Consider the following 21,778-nt stretch of genomic DNA (forward strand, 5'->3'; position numbering starts at 1 on the left):
GTTGTTGTAATAAATGAATCATGAATTGATGTGAATGGTTTCTTTCTTAATTTTAAGAAGACTGTACTGTTCATAACACAAAATTATGTGCATACATATACTGTATTAACAAATGCTAACACAAAGATTAAGGGTTTGCCAAATCCAGACTCTGGAAATAATTATTTACATTAAGTTTTTATAGCTTTTAAAAGTTACTGTTAAAATGTCTTTGTAAATAAACAAAATCTAGTACTCCCTGGGAGTCAATTTAGAGCTCCATTTGGATAGATGTGGCAGTAGTCTATCAATGGCCTCTTGATTTGTGAACATTCCCTTGGGAATCTCTGCATCTTTGAAACCCATATAACTAAACCATTAGGATTAATTGGAGAAAAAACAACAGATGATTGTGCAAGAATGAGATTACATCTCCTTGACCTATAGTTATTTTCAACAACCACTAACACCTAGATTAGTAATCCATTTTTTCCCTATTGCAGCCACTTCCCATGCCTTTCATTAGCAATTTTAATCCTAAAGCCTGAACCCTTTTCATAGCTAGACAGAGCTGAGATAGTCGCTGGCTGCTTTAAACCATGTTTGAAATAGATTTTAACTTAGACAGTTCTTTTCCTACAGAAACTGTGCTGCACCAATACCAGCAAACACATGATGAACAAAATGCCAAAAGCCTCTCAGTTGAATTAGGAATTAAAAGGAAGAGCTATACTAAAAGCTACATGGGTAATTCCAAATCCTTGCTGAACTGATAACAGAACCTTAAAAACTGTACATTGCATTCCTCCCTCAACCTGTGTCTTCCAAGAACAAAACAAAGCACTGCTTTCCCTAAGGGGCCAGTACTGATAATCTATGATAACAATTCTTCCTTCATCTCTACACATCCATATCTTTTTCTGCCATTCTTGCTAGTCCATCTGTCCTTCCATTCATCCTTCTGCCAACAATACTTTACTACTACTGAGGACATCACTTATCAAATGCACTCTGGTAACAAAACTAAGTCATCTACAACCAAAAGACTATCCCAAACAGATCTCAGTGTGCCTATAGGTGTGCTGGTGTGTTCTCACACACGTGGGGGGTCCCCCTCCCATAACCTCGCACGCAGGTTACCTCTTGCTTGTCATGGTTACACTTCTCGCACATGGCCGGCGAGGAGTAATGATGGAAGACGGAGCCCGATAGGTTATCGATGATCATTAACTCCCCGTCGAAGGAGTCCTTAATAATTAAAGAGACACTGTCCAGCCATAAGTTCTCCTAGGGGACAAGAAAGGGGGGAGGATGGGAAAAATCATTTTAAGAACTCCAGGTTTTTGTTTGTTTCAGTGTTTGTGAATTGAAGTTTGTCTTCTGCCGCCTCCACTCATGTAGGTAATCTCTGCCTGCGGCAAACAGTCATATTTAAATCCAGAAGGCTATCAGAGAGATGTGGTCTTATGAATTGGGGAGTAAAGGAGGCAGAATATAGCCCTGTATGATGATGTAAAATGTTGGGGCTATAATTGATTATGTGAAGAAAGGCACTAATGAAACATGTTATTTGACTATGTAAGTGTTCCTCAGCCACGTTCTGCAGAACCCCTCGTTCTTCCTTATGTACCTACATGAATGCTCCTTAGCTCTGCCTGGCAATATCCCTTCTCATTTTCCTCAAATGTCTTATATAGTTCTGGTCTTATGCTGCTTATATAGATCTGACTTGCTGTTCTAAGTTCTGGCACTGGGAGGTTCTGTCAATGTACCAAAATATTCAGTCAATCCTATGGAGTTTAAAGCACAAAGTTTTCCATCGGCAGGCCCTATAGTCACCTATGCTGGTCTTCTTCTCTTCACATCAATGTACTAAAGTTTTACTATGAGCAGAAAAAAAAGAGTCCTGCCTACCTGGGCAGGAGAGAAGCATGCCATGCACAGATGTCCTTCGGGGTCCATTCTTCCACCTCCTCCATCTTGTCCAGGGTTCAGTGAGCTATGGGGATACATCCCATGTGCCATCTCCAGCTCAATCTCAGCATCCATTTCTGCATCTTCTTGGGCTTCCTTGTTGCTGTCATCTAGATGTTTCATGAGCACAGCTACTACTACATTGATGAGGACAAACTGGGCGGTGAGCACAAAGCTGACAAAGTACAGTGGCGAGATGAACTGCAGGTTGCTGAGGCAACTCCGGTCATCATGGGTGCAGTCACGTAGTGTGTCCTTGAGAAGTAATTTAGACCAAAAAGGGACAAAACAAACAAACAAAGAAAAGCAAACAGAAAACACACCCCGAGCACATATGCACATACATGGAGAAAGAGGAAGAGAGGAAAAGCTGAAGTAACAAATGCAAACAGAATCTGCTTCCTCAGACAAAATACATAGAAAAAGATGGTACATAGGACTTTGGACTCCTAATGGTTAAATATTTCTGTAGATGGAACTCCCCTTCCCTATCCCTTGTTTTGGTTTCCTGGAACTACAGTAAATCTATCAAGATGATTGGAATTTTCCAGAAAATCAATGAAAACCCAGTCCCATTTAACTCTAAAATGTGCTACATCTTTGGTCCTGCATGTAAAGTGGGAAGTGCTGCGAAGATTTTTATTTATTTTTTATGTCTCAAAATATTTTGACGAGAGATTGCTGATTGCTTCAATATTAACTCTATTCAAAGAGCAATTATTTGTTTAAGTTATAACACCATCAGAACCTAATAGGTTGCCAATGCATCTTGCCATGTGAATTGTGATGTGCTCATTTTGATTGGCAGAAATGTATGTTGCATTTCTGACTAAATCATTGCCAATCAAAAAGGGCACAAGGATGTAGGAGCACACAGTAACAGCTCAATCTCCATACTAGTCTCTGTATTTCACACAATACATTGGCAGTCACCAATGGGATACCAACAATGTCCTACAAGTGGACTTTTTTCTTCGGTTGTCCCTCCTTGTGAGAAGCATTTTAGATTAACTACTTTAAGAACCCCCAAAATCCACATTGCTTGTTGTGCTTCAAATGCATTACATTCCTCAGTGCTGCCTGGCAATCTCTCTCTCTTTCTCTCTCACATACTTCAAAGCAGTGTTACTCCATTTCTATTTCAGCATACTTTTTTCTTGAAGCACAAAAATTATTTCCATCAGTAGACCAAGTTACCTTCATTATTCCATTCCAGTTGTCACCAGTGGAGACCTGGAAAAGTGTGAGGAAAGCCATCCCAAAGTTCTCAAAGGTGGCATGACGGCTCATGCCCTCACAGGGATTCTCATCATTGCATACTGCAAAAGAAGCAAGTGAAGGATGTAAAATAGAATAAATGACTACTTTCCAATGAAGGACAAGAGCTGAAAAGCAAGTTCTTTGCAATACTCCTTTTCAGATCTTGGGAAGGCTACATTTCTAGAGAATAGTTTCAAGAACCTTTCCTGCACACAGGCACCGGGCATGGTATCTGCAGGATTCAAAAAGTTCTATTTACACATTTTGCCAATTCTGTTATTTGACAGAACATCAGAATTGGCAAAATGAGCAACATCTGATTATCTCCAAAACTGTTTGGTTTGAAGAAAATGCCTTATATTTCTGCATTACTGAAAAGAAACTACTTTCCAACAGTTGTCGTTCTATTCTTACATTTGGAAGCATCAAAACATTTTTCTCTATTTTCATTAGATCCTATCCTGCAAAAATGGCACCTCTGCGTTTCCTATTAAAATTAATGGACTATTAGCATGCAGAGGCTGTAGTCAGCAAGTACTTTGGAGCCAGATGTTAGAGCCAGCAAGAGTGACAAAGTAAGTGACTGAACTGCTAATCCACTTAAGGACAACCAATTCCCAGCAACAACTTCATTTAACACTTGTTCATGTGCTACAGCGAGGTCTATGTAACACCTCTGTGATAATCCATTAGGAAAAACAGTATTTTTTGACCTCATAAATCAAAAACGTATTGTTGGAACATATACCGTATATCCTCGAGTATAAGATGACCTGAATATAAGCCGAGGCACCTAATTTTACCACAGAAATCTGGGAAAAACTTATTGACTTGAGTATAAGCCAAGGGTGGGAAATGCAGCAGCTAATGGTAAATTTCAAAATAAAAATAGAAAGCAATGAAATCACATTAATTGAGGAATCAGTAGGTTAAGTGTTTTTGAATATTTACATAAAACTGTAATTTAAGGTAAGACCACCCAGCTCTGATTAAAACATTATTCTAACCTTCTTCAATGTAAATGTGCTTTTGTATCCTTCCAATAATCATCATAGTATATTTTTAAACTATACATTTTGGGGGAAATGCTGTGTGTATATGAATACTGAAAAGTGGGAAAGACTGGCACTGAGAGAGAAGGAGAGGAAGGTACATGCTGCACCAAGAGAGGAGGAAAGGAAAGAGATCTGGATTGCTGTGCAGAGAGATAAGGGAGGCATGGGGCTGAAGGAAGGCATGGGGCTGAAAGAAGCCCTTCTTTCAGCCCCACACCTTACCACCAGGACCCTCACCCGAGTATAAGCTGAGTGGGGCTTTTTCAGCCTAAAAAGGGGCGAAGAACTAGGCTTATACTCGAGTATATATAGTACTATTAAATTAGTAAATTAATGTTAGTTTACTCTATCCATCTTTTGATCTGTTATTTCTGCAATCGGGATGTATATTTCTAAAATAAAATCATTTAAAATTTAGGAATATTCAGTTTTTTTCTTAACAAATCATAGAATAATTTATGCAAGTCACTTTATTATTCTATATATGAAAGTAGCCACAAACTGAAGTCCACAATGGTGCATGGAAAAAAAATGAAGAGACAACATTGTTGTTGCTGCTGCTGAGCCAAGAAACTCAGAAACAGAAACTTCTGATGCATTCTGGTGGGATAAGTTATCACTTCCCACTAACAGAAGGATAATTCCAAGAGACCATTTGGACATATCTCTTTCTCTCTGCAGCCTTATCATTTAACATTTTCAAGCTAACTGCAAATTGTTCTAGATAAAGTAAATGAGGGCAGGGATAGCATATAATTACCTCCTTTAAAATGCCAGTACAACTTTCTCATGCTGCAGAGGCAGGAATTCCTGCATTTCTGCAATAGTCCTAATGCTCAGAGTACTGGAAAAATACAGTATCTGTGCAATTACCAAAATAGCTGGAGGAAAGACAAATGCATCAACCGAGCTATGATTGTGCATTCCCTGAACAGTACAAAATCACTAGGAAGGCTCAGTCTAACTGGGCAATGAGACGTACAAAAGAAATCCACTGTAGTATTAGATTCTTTGATATGATGAAAATAATCAGAAATTGCCTTCTGGATTTCAGCCAATGTGAAGCCTGGTACATTATAAGAATCTTACTCATCATGTAATTTTATGACTCACCTCTGTGCTCAAAAACTTACCAAGTTTCCCAAAGAGCTCCACTCCCAAAGCAGCATAGATGAAAAAAAGGAGCATGAACAGCAGTCCAAGATTTCCAACCTAGAAGTAAATCAGATGCACAGACAAAATGTTAAGTGTCATGAGATACAAATCACTCAACAGAGACAAAATGTCTTCAAGGGCTAATAAAGAATCAAGCTGACTGAATTCTCCTCAAGAAGGAGAATGTGATTTTGTAAAACCATCAGTCAAAATATATTTGAGTAGCATGGGAAAAATGACAACAGCAACCACTTTAGTGCTCCAATTACTGGTGCTTATAAGTGGTACAGACTACTAGTTCTTCATGGTGCAACTGGGAGGGGGAAGTACAGAAACATCTAGTTATCTACACAGATAATGGTTAGGAAAGTTAACCCTGAACTACACAAAAAACCAAGAGGAGTAGGAAGCTGAATCTATCTAATCTCAGTTCACTTGCTTAACCTCAAAGTCCGAAATGGCTTAAATTTTCTAAAATGATATTACATAGGTGGATCCAAACTAAATGTGTCTCAACCTGAACTGTTTAATATTACTGTATACCCACTTTTCTATTCTTCTGATTTGGATTAGAAAAGAAATAATTATTATTTTCTTTTTTGACATAATAGAAAGCTTTTTAGTATTAGACAGCAATGGAAGAAGATGAAAATGTAAGACGCCCCTGTTCAATACTCATTCTTGTACCCCTCCCCATTCCTCATATATCTTCTTTATATATGAAATCTCAGCCTGCGTATGTTTGTGTTTGCAAAACTCTAAAATTAGTCAGTCGATTGATTTGACATTTTGACACAATGTTCCATTCCACTATGCGCGTGTTTTAATAGTAAAATGAAATTTTGACACAACGGTGGATTTGTAAACATGCATGTATTTAGAGTAAAACTAGCAGCCCTGGAGTAGACAAAGTGGAATCTGTGATGCCCAAAGCAACCACTCACAGCCAAGTTTTCATTTTACCTCAGCAGTGAATGAAACAACAACCTATTACAAAGCAGCTTTCATTTTACCTCAGCAGTATAAGAAAAACCAACCGATCACACAGCAGCTGTCATTTCACTTCAGCAGTATAAGAAATGAAAGCTGAGCTATGATTGGTTGCTATTGGCATACCACTCACACCAACCAATATGGTGTTCAAGTACTAACAACTTCAATTTCCAATATGCTTTGTGTTTGCTATGACTTTCAATAAAGTGCAGGGGAAATTTTTGCAAGTGTGTGGGTTGAATGTAGAAAACAATTTCTTCTCTCAGGGTCACTTATATGTCACATGCTCCAGAGTCAGTAAATGGTCAGATTTTTATGTTTATGCAGAAAACAGGCAAACCATTAATGTAGCCAATACACTAGCTTTACAATAAAAATATTTCTGCTAAAAACCTCTTTTCTTTTCTTTCCTTTCATTCCAGACACAGCAACAATAGGTAGAGTATTGAATTGAATGATGTGTATTCTCGGTGAATCTATGTTCGCAAGAATACTTTTATTTACTATCTCATTCATTTCATATCAGACTCAGCCACAGCGAATCATAGTTGGGTGTAGCTAGTTGGCAATAAAGATATATGGAAAAAATTTTCTGAACAGTGAACACACTGGGCTAGCTATATAGAATTTCAATATTAGAACAAACGATGTATGAACAAAAGTATTGAAAGATTTCATTAATTGGTTCAATTCATATGATCAGGAAAGGAGATTCCACCTGATCAATAGGAAAAACTTCCTGATTGTAATGGCTCTTCAGCAGTGGAACTCAATGCCTCTGAGTCTGGTGGAAGCTCTTTTTTTGGAGGCAGGATGGCCATTGGACGTACTTTATTGTGCTTTTCTTGCATACAGGGAGTTGGACTAGAGTTGGCACAGCGGTGTCTTCCAATTCTATGATTCTATGATCATGTGCATTAGGGGTGGCTGGATGCTTTTATTCACAGTCAGAATCCACAATGCTTGTAGCAAATGAATTGATTGAATCATTCACCAGAAGAAGAAAAAGGATGTGATTTTGTATGCTGCTACCTAAACTTCCATTAAGAAAAAAATATTGTGTGTGTGGAGGGGGATCCCTTTTTCTCTTTTAGTGGGACAGACTGTTTTCTTCATGTGATAGCAGTGCATGTACCAAATCTGTCTCTGAAACACACCTATGTACACACAAGTATCACACTTCAAGACATTTAGAAATTTATAAATATGTCAGAAAGTCCTTGAAAGTGGGTAAGTGCTATATTCGAGCCTCACACAAGAATCAAAATCAACTTTCTTTCAAGTGAGTGATAGGTTGGGCTGAGGGGAGAAGCTTATACATTTATTTATTGTAAGCCCTTCCAGATCTGTTCCCATGTAGTTACTCTTTTCAACCAGTAATTTCTCTTCTACCCTGTCCTTTGGAGCCAAAAACATAGCAGAGGGGTAAGAAATTGTAAGTTTGGGCAAACTTCTATTTTCACATACATAATTATCAAAAGAAGTATAGTAGTCTAACACAAGTCAACAAGAAAAGAGTGTTTATATGCTTTCTCCTAGCATAATATGCCAAGGAACAGGCATCAGTGTTTCTGAGCACACTGGTTTAATTACTTGGTGGGACATTTTTACATAGTCTGAAAGTTTTTGTCTCAAAATAACGACTTCAACTGAACAAATTTTCAGATAGGCAGAATGTATTACATGGATACCTCAGAAAGAACACACAGATCTTACACATGCCTTTGTGAACAGCATCATGGCATTATGACCTCATCAAATGGGATACTTTTTGGTGGTATGTGCCAATTCATCTATATTTATGTGATGGAGCCTGCTGGTTCCCACTCCAAGATGTAGAGCTACTTCCGTTGGGACTGCATCGCAAAAGTATTGATGAACCAGCATGGTGGGTGGCAACACAGTGGTGGGTGGATCAACAGGGGGAAACAGAGTGGTTGATGTGTCCCGTCCCCCCCCCCCCCTCCTGGGACAGAAGGCTTTATAATAGATTAGACAGATTAGCCACAAATAAGTTAGGCGATGTGCCCTTTAACAGGTACCACTGGATTCACTATGATGCGTGGCAATTCCAACAGCCCATCTGATATGGTCATTAGTCCACAACTATGTAACTGTTCAATAATATCAGTGGACTAAAGATTATACTTCTGAAGAAATGAATTGAAATGCATAAAACACACACATTAAACTGCATGTTAGTGTTAAGGATGTCACAAGATTCCTTCTTCCCTTCTTTTTTGTCTGATCTGGAGTTCAGTTAATTTATACAACACGGTGGTGGAATGTGAGATCATTGTGTAACTCTCATGTGTAACTATTAAAAAAAAAGTCTCGGCTTCACTTCATTCACCCCCATATTATTTATTTATCATGTCAGGAGCAACCAGACAGTTGTATTACATTTTTAACAAAACAAACAGACAAAACACAAAGTTTGCAAGCTTGGTACCATATTGAGGGTACCTGACAAATCAATGGCCTTTTTTCATTTTTAGACAAAGATGGATAGAAGATAAGCTTCCTTATTTAGGCTTTCTGGGGTGATCTGATGATCTATGATCAATAGATTTCTTTGGTGCCACTATTCCTTCCTTTACAATTCTCTCTAAAAAAAATCAAAGGAGGGGGAGGCACACCGATTTTCCGAAGCCACTCATTCATCAAGGGGAATTCTGTCAGTCTGTGCTTGGCTTAATGTGCCTGGGTGGGTGGGTGGGAGTGGGAGCATCAATAGCTATTTCTCATGAGTGCTGCCTTTTGCGCGCCAGGCAGATCTCCCCATACAGCTGCTGGCTTTCAGGTGACATTTCACGACATGCAAAGCAATGCCCAGATGGAGGAGGTATTGCTTCTCCTGGGACAGAAGGCTTTATAACAGATTAGACAGACGGGGGAAACCAAGAACAAGATGAAGAAGATAAGAGAGGCAGAGAGAATCAGATCTGTTCTTCTTTTAATAGAATGGTTTTTATCTGGTGCTCCAACTCTGCAGTCACATTAAAATGATGAAAAGGGAAATGAGGAAAGGACCAAACAGCACTTCAAATAAATCTGTTCTGAATCCCAGAAGGATACTGTTAATCATTTAGAATACATATTTATCAGAGTGACTAACCAAACAAAAATGTTAAAATGCTAAAGCAGGACATTTCGGCTCCCACTGTCTTCAGCTATTCTGCAGCAAATAGGCTTTGTTTTGTCATCATGAGGTGACAAAAGCAAGCAAAAAAAAATCCTGCTCTGGTACTTTCATGTTGCAGTTTTGTAGTGTACTGTGTGATTATTAAAATAACTGGAGGATTGCAGCACACCCAGTACCTGGACTATGCTCTAACCTACAAGAAGCACTGCTTGAATATCAAGCAAAAAGTGGGTGCTAGAAACAATATCATACGAAAGCTGACTGGCACACCCTGGGGATCACAACCAGATATAGTGAAGACATTTGCTCTTGGGCTTTGCTACTCTGCGGCTGAGTACACATGCCGAGTGTGGAACACATCTCACCACGCTAAAACTGTGGATGTGGCACTGTGGATGAGACATGCCGCATTATCACAGGACGTTTGCTCTCTACACCACTGGAGAAATTATACTGTTTGGCCCAGGGGTCCTCAAACTAAGGCCCGGGGGCTGGATACAGCCCTCCAAGGTCATTTACCTGGCCCTCGTTCAGGGTCAACCTAAGTCTGAAACAATTTGAAAACACACAACAACAACAATCCTATCTCATCAGGCAAAAGCAGGCCCAAACTTCCCACTGAAATACTAATAAGTTTATATTTGTAAACATTGTTCTTCATTTTAATTATTGTATTGTTTTTAAGGGGTTTTTTTGTACTACAAATAAGATATGTGCAGTGTGTATAGGAATTCATTCATGTTTTTTTCAAATTATAATCCGGCCCTTCAACAGTTTGAGGGACTGTGACCTGGCCCTCTGTTTAAAAAGTTTGAGGACCCCTGATCTAAGCACTGAACTACAACTTTGGAGACCAAGGTTCAAATCAGCTCTCACCCATTTAGAATGCCTGTATGGAAAATTTGGAATGCCTGCTTCTGCCATTTGGAATGCCTGCATGGAAAATGGCCAGCTGTCCCCTAGGTGGCATTGATGTTTTCCTTTCTTCATGGAATAACCCTTGACTTATCCATGGGGTCATATCAAAATCTGTTACTTTGGTCCCCAAACTTGCCCTTTACTCATAACTGAGGTTGACTTATACATGTATATAAACAGTCATATATATTTAGTTCATTTATGTCTTGTTTTTCTTCCATTGTCAAGGTTCTCCCACAAAGGCACCAATGACCAAATCCAAACCTGCATGGCTATAACAAACTGTTATATCTTGTGCCTTCTAATTATATCTGTCAATGTTTTTACTAGTTGCATTCTTGTGAATCGAGACATACAGAAAAGAGTTTATTAACCCTGTTCTACATCAGGGATGCACTAAGATGTCATGTAGCACTTAGTTGTAACCTGGCTTGATTTCTACCTCCTGAATGAATAAGTAGATCACAGTGCAGTAATATTTTGGTTTTCCCATTTCTATTATATTTTGAAATGTGAGTTTTAGAGTTAAATATTTGCAAAAGAGAGTGTAGCTACCCAGGCTCTGCTCATAGTGAGTTGGATTCAAAGGGAAGAACCAATACCTATTGGCTGCCTAGTCTTTACCTGTATTAAATATTGGATTCCAACTTGGGCCACATGTCCTTTTGATCTTACGATGTAACTCTCTCTGTCAGTGGTTCTAAACCTTTCTAATACTATGACCCCTTAATACAGTTCCTCTTGTTGTGGTGAACCCCGACCATAATATTATTTTGGTTGTTACTTCATAACTGTAATTTTGCTATTGTTATGGATCGTAATGTAAATATCCGATATGCAGGATGTATTTTCATTCACTGGAGCTAATTTGGCACAAATACTTGATATGTGCAAATTTGAATAATGGTGGAACTTTTTTTTGGGGGGGGGGTTGATATTGTCATTTGGGATTTATAGTTCACCTACAATCAATGAGCATTCTGAACCCCACCAGTGTTGGAACTGAACCAAATTTGGCACATAGAACTCCCATGACCAACAGAAAGTACTGTAAGGGTTTGGTGGGCATTGACCTTGAGTTTCAGAGTTGTAGTTCCCCTATATCCAGACAGCACTGTGGACTCAAACAATGATGGATCTGGACTAAACTTGGCACAAATACTCAATATACCCACATGTGAATACTGGTGGAGTTAGGGGAAAAGAGACCTTGACATTTGGGAGTTGTAGTTGCTGGGATTTATATATTTCACCTACAATCAAAGAGCATTCTGAACTCCACCAACAATAATCTTGGGCCAAACTTCTCACACAAAACCCCAATGACCAACATAAAATACTGTGTTTTCTGATGGTCTTTGGCGACCCCTCTGACAACCAGGTTCAGAAATGCTGCTTTATGTGTATAAATTGCAGAAAATATTTCAGTAGCCATCAGAGCTTTACATTTCCTATGTTACTTACTGTTTGTTTATCAAGTCAATTTATTTTCATCCTGTTTTGATTTACCTTTATTCTCATTCACCTATCTCTTATTTGGATAAGAACTGGACCACTTCTACATATCATTATTACACCACATATATTGAAAAAAACGTTTAATAGTGAGAGTAGCTGCAGAGGGCTAAATAGCTATTACACTGCTTTATATTATTCTGTGTATAAAATCACTTTGCCGTGGCATTTCGTTTGGAAACCAGACAAATAGCTCTTAGAAAGAAAGAACAGGGAGTGGACAAATACTCTATCGAAATGCTGCTTAATCTTTCTTCCACCAACGATTTTCACTCTCAAATTCCCAGCTTGCTACCTTTCTCCCCTGGAGGAATTAAGTGGGTGTTTTGACACATTTAGGTTACAATCCTATGCAATGTACATGGAAGTAGGTCAATTGAACTTAACAGGCTATTTCTGAGAACACCTGCATAGGTTTTCATTAATCTTCAAGATGACTGACTTATGATTACTCTATGGTAGGGTTTTCTTAGTGAATTTTATTCAGAGAAGATTTGCCTCTACTTTTTCATTTGCCCATTTGCCATTCAGTGGGTTTCCATGCTTTCCATGTTTTCCCAGTCCTAGTCTTAGAGGAGACCAATATTGATAGCATCTGTGTTTTTTATGCTGGTCCGTGCCAAAAACATGTCAGATATTAAGCATCCTGCAACAGAAATACATTCACATTTAATACTGTTTTGCTTTGTTGCAGTCCTCGTTTTGAATAGCAAATTTACAATTAACACAGAAAATGTCCTATCCAGAGCTCAGTGAAATAATCAAAAGTAATAGTAAAATAATTTAATACAGTATAAAAGTATTGTATTAAATGAGGCTCAAATGGATCAAAGAATCCACCGTATAAAGAGCTAATTACCTGAATAGTTTCTCTTTCTGAGCTGTGAAATGAAAATGAGTGGAGCTAATGGACGTTAGCTTACTTGAACAATTTTAGTGTTTTTGTAAGTGGCAAGCATGCTGAATCAGCGTGACTGATAATTGCAATCCACACAGAATTGGAACTAGAGAGGTGAAAATCTCAGCCTTGAGTTTGTTGAGTTGCTCAGACTCTCACCAGCATTTTCTTACAATTCTTGTTTCAAATTGGGTTTCAGAAAAGGATGTACTAAACCATTTATTTACTCATTTATTTACAGTATTTATATACTGCTTTTCTCACCCCTGGGGGTGACTCAAAGCAGTTTACAAAAATAATGGCAAAATGCAATGTCTTTCTATGTGAGAAGAAGATAAAGTCTTACAATCCAAAATGAAACAATAGCAGGAGAAAAAAATGAATGAGGGATTTGAATAAATGCAATAAAATAGATCAAGTATGAGATATTTTCACATTCCTTAGTCTCATGAAGCCTATGAGTACTAGAGAAGATGACAAGGGAAAGTATTCATTGAACATTTATACCAGGCTTGTTTTGGTAATCAAAAGTTCTTAGATTTACCATTAAAAATGAATAACTAAATATTATTATTTTTTGCATTTTAAGTAGTTTAATTAATTGCAAGAATAACAGGAAGAAGAGTAATGGAATTAAATGATAAATTAATGTAAATGAATACATGGACAGATAATAAAACAGGTAGAGAACTGCTATGGGGCAGACATCTGTTGAAATGTCTAGAAGAGAGAGGCAGATATATAAGTAAGTCTCTGTGCAGGGTTAATATCCACAGGTCACCTCCTCAGCCCACTGCAATGAAGGTGAGCATTTGTCTTTTTTTCTCATTGAAATATACCATCAACTTTTTACATATCCTTCTTTCATACACATAAAAATGGTTCCACATTATCTAGTTCATTGTGTAAAATATAATGTAATAACGTAATAATGTAATTATTTACATTATGTAAAATAATGTAATTATATTTTATCCTTCCCTTTAGGAAGATGCTCAAATCATGATTCTGGGACCAGGCATTTGAGTACCAGGCCAACAAGTAATCGCAATGATTTGTGAGAACTGGTAAGGGACAGGTTATGGACTGGAACTATGGATACTGAACTGGACTTGAATGTGATTATATTGCTGTTAGAAATGTTTTTAATTGGATATTTTATAACTTGTTTTTTAATTAATGTCAAATTTGTGTTTGTCAATATTGATGTAAATATTTTATAATCTATATTTAATAATATTAATATTAATATACTTCATTTATATCCTGCCCTATCTCCCCAAGGGGACTCAGGGCAGTTTAAAACAAATATAGGCAAATGGGAATTAAGACAAGGCTGGATTCTTTCCATGTCTCTGATATTTGATTTGTTTCCAGTATAGAATTCATGATCTATTGAAATTCATGATTTTTTGTAATATTGGTGTTATTTTGTCTTTCATCATCTTGTAGCATGCTGCCATTTAGTCATCTGGGCCTGGAGATTTATCTATTTTTAAATTCTGAATAGCCTCATCAATTTCCTGTATTGTAATTGATCAGTTCAATCATGCTTGGTCTGCTTCTGAGAGGGTTGGTAGTTTTTGATTTTAATGTATTCTATTACTGCTTCTGTTGGGCCCTCTTCATTTTTGTATAGACCCTGATAACAGTCTTTAAGATGTTGTTTTATCTTTTGGTCTTCCTTAATTTCTCTGTCTTTTTGTTTCAATGAGTTTATATATTTATTTTAATGTTGGGTTGTTGCAAGTTTTTTGGGCTGTATGGCCATGTTCCAGAAGCATTCTCTCCTGATATTTCACCTGCATCTATGGCAGGCATCCTCAGAAGTTGTAAGGTCTGCTGGGTCCATGTGACCCCAATGACTTTTGTCTGCTCACTGTTTTTCCACACAAGGCATTAGAACCCTCAATTTTTTTTGCATCCAAATAGTCAACCAGCATGTTGATTTTAAGCTCTTTCCTGCCCCAAATTCTCCAAAAGTTACAAATAGAACAGGTTTGGCTGAAAGGGGCATAGTGCCCACTCCCTTGGGGTCAAACTTGGCCTGCAGAGACTTGTACATAAAATGAAATGGTATCCATTACCTGTGGCAGGGCTTGCACAACTGTGTCCAATAAAGCTCGCATCCCTGTTGCCATCTTCAATAGCTTCAAAACTGTCATGAGAAGTAAAGCCAAGGACATTGAGTATTCAGACAGTACACAGTGCTCTGTTTTTCATATAGGAAAATATGAAATAAATGGAGACTATCTCTTCTAGTATCCAATTTTATCACTTTTTATCACCCATCATTTTTCACTTCTGAAACATCAACCAGCTACTAAACTTTAGAAATAATTTTCTGTAGGTAAAGGCCATTAAAATAGACTATGTCAGAAAGTGGAAGATTCTCATTTTTTGCTAATTTCTAAGCAGAAATTAAAGGCTTCTCTCAGGGATGCTTTAGCACTGGATAACGGCATCATCATAGGCTATCACTTGTGGCTGAATATGACTGTCTTCCAGGGGGAGAGGTTTGGCAGTGGGCCCACAAGTGACTGTAGAGACCTATTCTAGATCTGTATGGTCTTTTGCAGTGAGAACATACATTTCCAGTTGGAAGACGGTTCCAACAAGGGTTTACTTGACACCCCTTCCTCTTGGTACGTTTCTCCCTTTCACATTCGATTTGTGCCTCTTCAAAATCCACAGCACTGTTGACAATAGCTGACCATTATCGATGCAATTAAATGATTCCATGATTATGGTCTCAGTCTATATACTTTCATCATATACATAATATACTTTTCAGGCACAAATTTGACAAACATCGTCATGCTACTGGGGTGTTGTGTCATTTCCGGGATGTATGGCCATGTTCTAGTAGCATTTTCTCCTGACGTTTTGCCTGCATCTATTGCTCGCATCTTCAGAGGATCTGTGTCTGTCATCTGCCCCAGCATGCTGTCTGCATTGCTGGGACATACCACACAAACAAAACTCACCTCTAGCAATGCGCAGCACTCTCATGATACGGATGATGGTGGGGTTGATAGGAAGGGCAGCATTGATTTCAATCTCCTCCAGGGTGATGCCCATGACAGAGAGGAGGACAATGGCCAGGTCTAGTTGGTTCCACCTATAAGAAATCGGGAAGACAAAACAAAACAAAATTAAAAATTCAGCTTTTCTTCATCACTTAAAATAGATCTAAATGTATTCCTCTATTTAAAAAACAAACAACAGCCAAGGCACTTTTACATTAGATACAGGTTTTGATCAGGTTATTTGGAATTTTATACTAAAGTACTGTTCCAATGTTTTAATTGGAAAAAAACCCATGCAAATCCATATTTATTTAGTGACTTGCCATCCATCATTTTGGCCACTTAATTTGTTTTGATGAGATTTCCTTTTGAGTAAATTTGATTTAATATTTTGAACAAATTAGGCATGCCAAGGACTGATCAATGATCCTCTCTAGCCTAGTCCTTCTTGCTTTGAATGGCAGCAACTTTCTTAGCTCTGCCAATCCTGATGTTTTTTGAATTCTTAACTGAAGATTAAAGGGAATGATTTGTGGATGTCGTAGACTTTGAGCTGTGGTGACTGTGGGAGATACGTAGAACACTAGGGATAACCACTTCATAAAGGTAAACAAATAGACAGGTAATGTGGAACAACTTTAGAACCAAAGGAGCCAATTACTGTCCTAGATAGATGGAGAGATATTAGATGTGGATGCTCTAGCTCAGGCATGGGCAAGCCAAGTGTTTTTGACTTCAGCTTCCACAATTCCTAACAGCTGGTAAGCTACTGGGATTTCTGGGAGTTGAAGTCCAAAACATCTGGAGGGTTGAAGTTTGTCTATGCCTGCTCTAGCTGGAGTTCCTCTATTGAGCAAGGAGTTGTACACAATGGCCCATGAGGTCTCTTCCAACTCTATAGTTTTAGGAGATTGGTTGAATGACATTGCCTATAAAAAAATTATCCATACCTTCTCTAGTCTCCAATCTAATAATTATATTTTTACAGATTGAGTATCCCATATCTGGAATTCTGAAATCCAAAATCTACATTGTTTAATACTTTGTTCCCCTATCTTTACACTACATATTTTACTCTGCTTCTCTGTCAAATCATTCACACCCACCCCAACAATAGATAGCAGTTTCCCCATGCCCATGGCAAAGGATACTGGGAAGTAAACCCTGAGACTTTAATTGTTCTTCAGAACATAGCAATATTTTCATTAGCATAAGGAGTGCTATGATCACCTATGATCTTCTGTGCCCCTTAGAATATGACTCACCATCTTTTCTGCTCACCTGTCTTTGAAGAAGCGTCTGAGCCCAAAGGCCACAAGCTTCAGAACTGCCTCCAGCACAAAGACTGCAGTGAACATGTAGTTGCAGTACTTGAGGGCAGTCTCCAGAGACTATAAATAGAAGGAAAAGAGAACATCAATAACATCAAGCTGGCCCGTGATTAATCAAGAATCAAGAGGATGAAGCTGTGGAAGTTAAATTAGTGCCTTTTGAAAAGTATAATTTTCTTTCCTGCACTGAATTCAGGGGGAAACCCAGTTTAATATTTTGCAGTATATGCCAAATGAGAACAGTTTTGATTGGCTGTTCATTTTAGCAATCCTATAGTATCCCCAAACTCAAGATTAGAGCATGGTTGCTGAATAGCACTGATTGGCTAATCCTAGTGTCAACCTTTTCTTGTTTCTCCAAGTGATTTTCCAAGAGGATTCATTCTCACTTTAAAAAAATTATTGTATTAATTTATAGTTAATTATATAACTCTCTCTCTCTCTCTCTCTCTCTCTATATATATATATGGATTCCTTGGTGATGCAATAGGTTGAACCACTGAGCTGCTTAACTTGCTGACCAAAAGGCTAGCAGTTTGAATCTGGGGAGTGGGGTGAGCTCCCACTGTTAGGACCAGCTTCTGCCAACCTAGCAGTTTGAAAACATGCAAATGTGCATAGATGAATAGGTACCACTTCTCATCATCATCATCATCATCATCATCATCATCATCTTTAATTACTTATTAATCGCCCTCCATCCGAGATGCTCCAGGCAATTTACATAACAGAAATTATACAGGATAAAACACATACATACAAATATTAAAATTAACATGGGTCAAATGCTCTAGTAAAAAGCCAGGTCTTAAGTGCTAGGATAAAATGCCCTGAATCACACATGGCATTCTGTGGGAAGATAATGGAACTCCATGCAGTCATGCTGGCCACATGACCTTGGAGGTGTCTATGGACAACGCTAGCTCTTCGGCTTAGAGATGGAGATGAGCACCACCCCCCAGAGTCAGATGCGACTAGACTTAATGTCATGGGAAACTTTTACCTTTACCTAATTTATAGTATTTGTATTCCACTTCCCCTCTCTCAAGGAGATTCAAATGCAAAGCAAAATATTGAAACAGCTTTGAACAGATAAATGTGCAAAGCACTTTAGGAAAAAACCCATGAAAAATAGGACATCTCACAAATGCATGAGTTGATGAAAAGACACAATCAGCACATGATTTGGAAAAGGCATGCACATAGGTGCCGAAAGAAACCTTGAGGATATAAGAACTGAAGATGTTTCAGTTTGCAAAGAGCAATGTGCATAGATGCACTTGTACATATGTTGAGTATAATGCAGAATCATCTACATAGCTGGCTTAAGATAGTTCTCTTCAGATCTATGCTGCTTAATCTCAGGGAAATATCTATGCCTTTACAGTCTCAATTCAAGTGCTAAAATGAAAGAAGAAAAGGCATATGATTACAACCATTATAGAAGGAGATGCTTAATACATATATGAGGGCGAAGGGCTAGCCCAAAGTGACACTGTGGACCTTATTTTCAGTGTATTCATTTTAGCATAAAATAAAACCTCAAAACAGAATGTAATTCAGAAGAGGATATGGTATTAAACACAGATGGCCTCTGTTACTACAACAAATCATACAAAAATTGGCCAATCATGAAGCTTCATCCTCTTCAGCTGAAAATGAGTCATGCTGCATCGTTTGCCACAGCATTACTGAGCTATTCTTCTGCTCTGAGCGCATCATTCTCTGCATCTCTGAATGAGAGTGGGTGGCGTTGAAGAGGGCCAAAACATCACTTTACAGTATGTCTAACCTCAGCAGCATTGTAGGGCAGCTTTCACCTTAATAACAGATTAGGAAATAAACAAGGCAGAATCTCAAGAGAGAATGGTTCATTGCTGGTAGCTTTGTTGATCTTTGATGAAGAGGCTGAGAACTATGAGGGTTGAATGAAAAGTAATGCCTCCACCTTCGTAACTCCTCAACAGATGGCAGTACTGGTCTGCGGCAGGTACTGCCTTGTCCAGTAGACTCTCCTCTACAGTTCCATTTTGGCAGGAAGGCTTAGCATTGAATGGTTGTGTTGTTAAAGTGCGAAGTATGGAACCCTGCGCAGACGGTTGGTCAATGCGACTTAAGCATTGTACAATCATTGAATTCTTGACAGCAAAAGGTGTCACCCCCAAAGGAGATTCATCAAAGAATGCAAGCTGTGTATTGTGATTGCGTTGATGTGAGTACTGTGTGTCGTTGGGTGAGTAAGTTTAAAGATGTTGAGGTGGGAACATCTGACTTGAGTAACAAACAAAGAGTTGGACGTCCTGTGACAGAAACCACTGAGTTTCACAAGCGAAAGGTTGACAGATTGATTCAGGACAATTATTGTATCATTCAGAGAGAAATGCATAATCGGCATTTCACAAGAATGTGTGGGTCACATTATTGCTTTACTTGGCTATTGGAAGAGCTGTGCACGATGGATACGTTGAGAGAACCGTAAGACACTGGTTGCGGAAACAGAGTGTCAACTTCTTTTGTGACGGCTTCAGAAAACTTGTTCATCGTTGGCAGAAATGTATCCAGTTGTCTGGTGATTATGTGGAAAAGTCAATAGTGGTAGTTAAAGAGCACATTCTAATAATTATTTCTGCGTTTGATTTATTAAAATATTCCCATCCAAACTCGAGTAACGAAGGTGGAGACATTACTTTTCATTCAACCCTCGTAATTTTTCCAAAGGATGTAGTGGTATAACATGTGGATAAAACCATCACCCAGCCAAAGAACTAAAGAGGGCTGAAATGTAGCAGAACAGCATGCCCTCCTGAGCTGCTGTACTTTAACACAAGGTATGAACTACAGGGGTACCAAATTTGCTTTTGAAATTCAATAGAAAGGGAAGATGAGTGAGTGACTGCAGTCCCGGCTACTTCAGATTCTGGAAATAAAAGAGCAAGTCTTAAATGGCCCCTTGAAGGTAGTAGGTCCAGGAGGTAGGGTTTCCTAACATACGTGTGAACACAGAAAAGAGTGTGATCTTCTTTATCATCCCTCTGTATTCCCAGATAGGGGGAAAAACACCTTTATTTCATGTTATACATACTGACTGATGAGAGCCAAGAGCTTATTGAACTAAGCTCCTCCAATACATGTACATCAATTAGGTAACAGCATCCTTCAAATTTAGAATTAGAGAGATTATATGCATATTTCTCACACCATTTCACTCATCCACACATGGAAATGAACTTTCAAGGGTCTCTATAAAATAGTGCATAACCAGCAAAAGAGATGTTGGATCAAAGAAAGGAAGTCTCATCCATTTCACAGCAAACTGCTAAAGCAATATTTTACTGTGCCAATAGTCTCTGCTTTTATAGAGGATAAAATAGAGATTGATTTTTAAGAACTGCCAACTAGATTCTTCTGGCCTGCTATAATCATCTTTGTGGTCAGCTCCCTTTAAAATTTCTCCCCTCAGCAATATATATCATTTTTCAAGAGAAAGGGTAAAAAAATAATGATGTCTCTAGTGAAAAATATAAGGTTCAGATTAAGGATGGAGTAACATGTTTTGTACAGTTCTAATCTGTATTCTTAGCAGCCTTGGGCATACAGAAGACTGGGCGACTTGGAAGGTGCTGAACAGACTAAGATCTGGCACCACGAAATGCAGAGCCAGCCTTAAGAAATGGGGCCACAAAGTGGCGTCCATGACATGCGAGTGTGGAGAAGAGGAAACCACACACCACCTATTACAATACAGTCTGAGCCCTGACGCATGCACAATGGAGGACCTTCTTATAGCAACACCAGAGCCACTCAAGGTGGCCAGTTACTGGTCAAAGAACATTTAATATAATGCCAGGTTTTAAAACTTTGTGTTCTTTAAATACATTACAGATGTACCCTTGGTTTGCTTCTGATATGATAAATAAATAAATAAATACATAGCATGCCTGAATCTTATTATGGAAAAAAAGGTGGGATATAAAGCAATGAATCAAATAAACATTTATTTTGGTTTTGTTTGGTTTCTCGCATTGACATGACTCCATATTTATTTATTTATTTATTTATTATTCAAACTTATATGCCGCCACTCCCCTGGGGCTTGGAGGGGTTTACAAGAACAGGCTAAAATCTAACACAATTTAAAAACAATTTAAAACAATTTAAAAACAGCAATATCAAAGATCGAAGGCCTGTCGAAACAGATATGTCTTACATGCCCTGCGGAAAGCTGATAAGTCCTGCAAGGCACGGACTTCAGGTGGCAGAGTGTTCCAGAGTGATGGTGCCACTGCTGTAAAGGCTCTGTGTCTGGCTGCTATTAGACACAAGGTCTTGACATTGGGAATTTCCAACAAATCTTGGTCCTCAGAATGGAGGGATCTCTGGGGTTGGTAGGGAGTGAAGCGGTCCCTCAGGTACATTGGCTCCAGACCATGCAAGGATATTTGAGGCAAAGATGAAGTACTTTGGCCACATAATGAGAAGATAGGAAAGCTTAAAGAAGACAATTATGCTAGGGAAAATGGAAGGGA

At 38.4% G+C, this 21,778-nt stretch overlaps 1 protein-coding gene across 3 annotated transcripts in view; it reads right to left on the reverse strand.

The window, feature by feature from the left end:
• CACNA1I (calcium voltage-gated channel subunit alpha1 I) overlaps positions 1–21,778 on the reverse strand; it is a 411,460-nt gene that overhangs the window by 15,919 nt on the left and 373,763 nt on the right. For 2 of the 3 annotated variants that reach the window (XM_060777091.2, XM_060777090.2), the window contains exons 27-33: positions 17,203–17,312; positions 15,880–16,013; positions 14,980–15,050; positions 5,402–5,480; positions 3,151–3,272; positions 1,894–2,208; positions 1,120–1,266 (exon numbers count right to left, since the gene is read on the reverse strand). In XM_060777091.2, coding sequence (XP_060633074.2) covers positions 1,120–1,266; positions 1,894–2,208; positions 3,151–3,272; positions 5,402–5,480; positions 14,980–15,050; positions 15,880–16,013; positions 17,203–17,312 — 978 coding nt within the window. The remainder of the gene's footprint in view (positions 1–1,119; positions 1,267–1,893; positions 2,209–3,150; positions 3,273–5,401; positions 5,481–14,979; positions 15,051–15,879; positions 16,014–17,202; positions 17,313–21,778) is intronic. The other variant, XM_060777092.2, reaches the window with a different exon arrangement.

This window comes from Anolis sagrei, chromosome 5, assembly GCF_037176765.1.
Source record: "Anolis sagrei isolate rAnoSag1 chromosome 5, rAnoSag1.mat, whole genome shotgun sequence".
Lineage (NCBI taxonomy): Eukaryota > Metazoa > Chordata > Lepidosauria > Squamata > Dactyloidae > Anolis > Anolis sagrei.